Source organism: Mesitornis unicolor, unplaced genomic scaffold, assembly GCF_000695765.1.
Source record: "Mesitornis unicolor isolate BGI_N332 unplaced genomic scaffold, ASM69576v1 scaffold32397, whole genome shotgun sequence".
NCBI classification, from domain to species: Eukaryota; Metazoa; Chordata; class Aves; order Mesitornithiformes; family Mesitornithidae; genus Mesitornis; species Mesitornis unicolor.
Window position 1 is genome coordinate 1 of NW_010194926.1, and position 5,157 is coordinate 5,157.

General features: G+C 47.7%; 1 protein-coding gene across 1 annotated transcript in view; it reads left to right on the forward strand.

The window, feature by feature from the left end:
- Nucleotides 1–3,481: 3,481 nt before the first annotated feature.
- SLC35A1 (solute carrier family 35 (CMP-sialic acid transporter), member A1) overlaps nucleotides 3,482–5,157 on the forward strand; it is a 12,175-nt gene continuing 10,499 nt past the window's right edge. The window contains 1 exon segment of the mRNA XM_010187959.1: nucleotides 3,482–3,657. Within this exon segment, the coding sequence (XP_010186261.1) occupies nucleotides 3,521–3,657 (137 nt within the window). The 5' untranslated portion in view covers nucleotides 3,482–3,520.

Consider the following 5,157-nt stretch of genomic DNA (forward strand, 5'->3'; position numbering starts at 1 on the left):
CGGGACCACTGGCTCTCCGGCGTGTGGGAGGTGCCGTCCGGCGGGACAGCGGGCGGTGGGCACCCCCGGGCCACCGTGGGCGCCTCCACTTTTAGGACTACTCTCAGCCCGCCTCGAAGCGGTGGCGCCTTTGTCGCAGGCTCCTGCTCCGGCGGGGGGTTGAACGTGGCGCAACGGTTTGGGGGCTTGGCCCACAGCGGTGAGACCCAGGTCGGCAGTGTGCATTGGCACTCCTCTGCTCCTCGTCCCTAAAATCACCACCGGTCCCTGGGTTTCTCCTGGAGTGGGTGCAGAGATGCCAAAGCCACGATGGTCCCAAAGCCAGAGCCTCAGCCAAGCCAGGTGGGCTTAAACACTATGGGAAGTCGATGCCTGCCCCTCTGCGGGCTTCCCCCGTAGAGGAACTTGGACAGGGCGCCTCAGCTGTTGGTGGGGACGGGAAGGAGGGAACCCCAGGAGGAGAAGGGCCAGGAGCAGGAGTTGCCCGTGGTGGGTGTAAGGCTGGGTCCGAGGTGCCCACGGCTGCCTTTGGCAGGCATCTCAGCTGTACTTCAGGTGCCAGGCTTGGCCTTGGGCTGCTGTTTAAAAGCACCCAGGTGGAGCGGTTAGATGAGCTGTGGAGATGTGTGGGAGGCTTGTGCTTATATATCCTGAGGCTTTTGGACTGTCTGGTCCCTTTTGCTGGAAGTGGTTTCACTTGAGTGGGATTTACTGAAGCCAGTGAGAGAAACTCTGGGAGAGAAACAACAGCTGCTTTCAGCTCATTTTTTTTTAAGCTAGTATAAGTTCAGGCTTATCGGCAGAACATATGGATGCCCCAACTATGCTTTCCTTCTGCCCCCAGTGCTGCACTGGTACCGGTGCAGACATGTAAGCCAGACTGGAGAAATATTCAGGCTGAGAACTAAACACAAATAGGATTTAACATAATACTGGGACTATCTAGTGTAGTTACTGGATTTATTAACATGTCCTGCTGCACTTGATTTACCCAAGTTTGCAAACTGTTGCCTCAAATTGAGACATTTATTTATTTTTTAAGAATAGTTCATAGAATCGTAGAATGGTTTGGGTTGGAAGGGATGTTAAACATCATGTAGTTCCAGCTGCTCTGCAGGGACACCTCCCACCAAACCAGGTTGCCCAAAGCCCCGTCCAACCTGGCCTTGAACACTGCCAGGGAGGGGGCATCCACAGCTTCCCTGGGCAACCTGTGCCAGTGTCTCACCACCTCACAGTAAAGAATTTCTTCCTAATATCCAGTCTGAATCTCCCCTCTTCCAGTTCAAATCCATTACCTCTCATCCTATTGCTACCTGCCCTTGTAAAAAGTCCCTCCCTATCTTTCCTGTAGGACCCCTTCAGGAACTGGAAGGCTGCAATAAGGTCATCCCAAAGCCTTCTCTTCTCCAGGCTGAACAAACCCAACTCTCTCAGCCTGTATTCGTAGGGCAGGTGCTCCAGCCCCTGATCATCTTCATGGCCCTCCTCTAGACCTGCTCCAACAGCTCCATGCCCTTCTTATATTGAGGGCCCCAGGGCTGTATGTAGTTTTCCAGGTGGGGCCTCATGAGAGCAGAGTAGAGGGGCAGAATCACCTCCCTCGCTCTGTTGGCCACACTTCTTTTGATGCAGCCCAGGATGCAGTTGGCCTTCTGGGCTGTGAGTGCACATTGCCAGCTCATGTTGTTTTCCATTGACGGACACCCCCAAGGACTGCTCTCAAGCCATTCTCTGCCCAGCCTGTATTTGTGCTTGGGACTGCCCTGACCCAGGTGCAGGGTTTTGCCCTTGGCCTTGTTTACCTTCATGAGGTTGACATGTGCCCACCTCTCCAGCCTGTCCAGGTCCCTCTGGTTGGCAGCCCTTCCCTCCAGTGTGTCAGCTGCACCACCCAGCTTGTGGTTCCCCAGCTCTTCCTTTTCTTTCCTTTTTAAAAGCATGGGTTATGTTCCCCTTTTCCAATCAGTGGGAACTTCACCAAACTGCCACTTCTCCTCACATTTGATAGATAAGTTAATATAGGTAAATATGATGGATAGTTAACATAGGCGAGCATTAAATTTTGTTTTAGTTTAGTAGTGCATAGACTTAAAATACTTAATGTGTAAAAACACATTGCTGACAGAAATGATATTAGGAAATACATTTTTGTAAAACTGGGCTGGGTTCATTTCATTTCCTGGCTGTTATGCCCTTGGATTCCCACCGCCTCCTCTGCCCTCCCTACAATACAAACTTAATTTAAAAATGGATTACAGCTTGTAAGTCTCTTTAAAGCATTGTTAGTCCAGAAACTAATTGGCTCTACCTTTTAAAAGTGGTTACTGACGTGGGTAAGATTTTTATCTATAAGGAAATAGCTAATTTAAACGATTGTAGCAGCAGGAGGTATTAACTGTACCTTGCAGAAATGTTATGCAATTGAAGACATCACTGGCTTGACAGAAAAATGAACCAAAACATTGGATGCAACAATTTGCTCCCATATTGAATAAAGTTAAGACAAATGTGGCCGGAGCTTATCTGTCAGCTCATTCCCTAATCAGCAGAGAAACATCAACTTATACCAATTAAAGTTCATTTCTTTAGGCTATTCAGAACAGGACAGATAGGCCTGAAAGATGCTGCTGAATGACCCATGTCTGCCTGCCAGATGCCACACTTATCAGTCGTTTACCGGTTTGCAGAATGGTTTTGTACCTGTCTCACATTTGCTGATGCTTCACATCAGGCTGAGCCCCGAGCGGCACAGGGCAGTAGTTGGTTCAGGGCAACACTGCTACAAGAACTGCTGCTGTTGTAGGAGTGGGGAGGACAGAGAGGGGAACAGAGATGACACATCCTTGTCCTTGTGTGGTTTAATCGTCACAGTCTCGGTGTTTTCTGCAGGGAATAATTTTTCAAGAAGGCTATTCGTGTGAAGTCCCATCATCGTTCCAAGCAAAACTCTCTTCTCTTACTACCTTCGGTGGAAAATAAGGCTGAAGAAAATGATTATTATTTAAGTTTGCTGGGTTGAGTCCTTGCTTTGCTGATACTGGACTTTTTCTCTCTCTTTGCTTTTACTAATCTGCTGATGCTCTTTGTGTCAGACTTCATGTACTGTAACGGAGAGCATCAGCTGCCTTTTCAGGGCAAGCACTCACTGCTGGCTAAAGGACAGAAAAGCACAGACTTTTTGATTATTATTAGGTAAATACTGGTCTCTGATTAGTTTTTTCTAGAACAAAGAATGAGGGCAAGAGATATCCTATTTTCAACCCCCTGGTGTTTCTATACAGTCTTTGAGAGGAGACATTAAAATTTAACTTAGACTTCTTATGGGAAGTGTTTCACAACATTGTAATTGTTATATGCTGCCATAGTGGTGTCTGGTGCAGTCCTCCAGCTGGAGAACACCCTGTTTCAGTTCTTAAATTAAAATGAAGGGCACGCTGTGTCATCATCTTTGGGTTTTTGTTTGTATTTCTTTTCAGAAAATGTCAGCTTGCTGTTCAAGTTGTACTGCCTCACAGTGATGACCCTGGTGGCTGCAACGTACACGGTCGCACTGCGGTACACCAGGACGGTGGAGACAGAGCTGTACTTTTCCACGACGGCCGTGTGTATCACTGAGGTTATCAAGTTGTTCTTGAGTGTGGGCATCTTGGCTAAGTAAGTGTGGGAATGCTAATCAGTATTTTGAAAGCAAACCCCAGCTTCTAGACCTCAGGCTATCCTATAGCGAAGTACAGCACTTTTGAGAGCATGGCTGGGTAGTCATTAAAGTGGGTTAGAGCTTGTGAGTCCTCCTCAACTGAAACTGCTTTGTCAACACCACGATGTTCAGGTGTGTCCTTTTTGCATATTTGCTATTTCTGTGTGCTTTGGTATAGGTCCAAGCTGTCAGCATGGTTTATCTGCAGTGCCCTGGGTCTTTAGAATATTGGTGTAGATGAAGGCTGGACTGTGAGCCATGGGCTGCTGAGTTACATAAAACTGTCATGTTCCTGCTCATAAATTTTGCCAGACAATGTTACAGGCAGATGTTTTGCTGTCTCAAAGCTGAAAGGCTGCACGGTCAGAAAATATTGGAGTTTCTATAACCCCAGACTGCTGCTACGAACTAGAACTGTAGTCCTCCCGTGAGCGTCTGAAGCAGGAAGGCCGTCAGTCTGCTGTCCTTCCTCTCAGCTTCCCTGTGCTGCATCCTTGGAGAAGAATCTTTATATTCTGGACTATACTGAAGCCCAATTCTTGCTGTTGTGGTAGAATTTGTTCTTTTAGGGTCTCTGCCCATCTCTTTGTGGCTTTTGGTACATCAGAAGGCTGGCTGGTTTGTTCTAGAGGATCACGAATCACATTGTGTACTTCACATTTTTATCAGGTCTTTTTTACTTAACGTCAAAATGGCATTTTACTTGCTTTAGAAATGAGACGGTATTTGAATTTGGTGAGGCAGCTGTGGCAAACTGCCTTTTGTTTTACTTTTCATTAAATGTAATGTGTTAGGAAAGGCAGATGTGACCGGTGACAGATTTCTCTTTTTATGCACCCTGGGCTTCTCGCTCTGTCAGCACGAAACGTTGGCAGGAACATCTCTGCTGACGAGTGGTTGTGCCGTGGTTCTCACAGTGTTGTGGCAGTGTGGATCTTGATCCAGGCTGCTCTCTGGAGACCTTTCAGCCCACGTTTCTCCATAGTGAGGGATGTGTGGGTGGCCTTACCTGTGTGTATGATTTCTCAAATCTGTTCCTGTGCACCTGGGACCAGGCTGGTTATGGGATACCAGAGAGGCCTGGCTCAGCAGGGAGAGCAATGAGCCTTTTGTTAAGGGTCAGTAATACGGAGTTCGTTACAAGTGTGAATGGTCTTTTTGCTTGAAATAATTAAAAGGGCAATTACGTTTAACTCGGAAGTCTGTCGTGTTTTTAGACAGCCCTGCACAGTCAAAAATCCACAGAGCCCATTGCCCTCCCTTTGACAGGAGTCAGCAGGGAATGCTTGGGACAGAAGTACAGGCAGCGGGGCAAGCATGAGCTGAACTTGGCCGCTGGCAGAAGCGTTTGGATTTCCCAGCCTGGAGGCTGTGTGCACACCGTGTCCATAGCCCATAACATGGGCTATGCTCTCCTCTGTGAAACTGCTTGGTTTCTTTCTGAACTGTTAATTCCT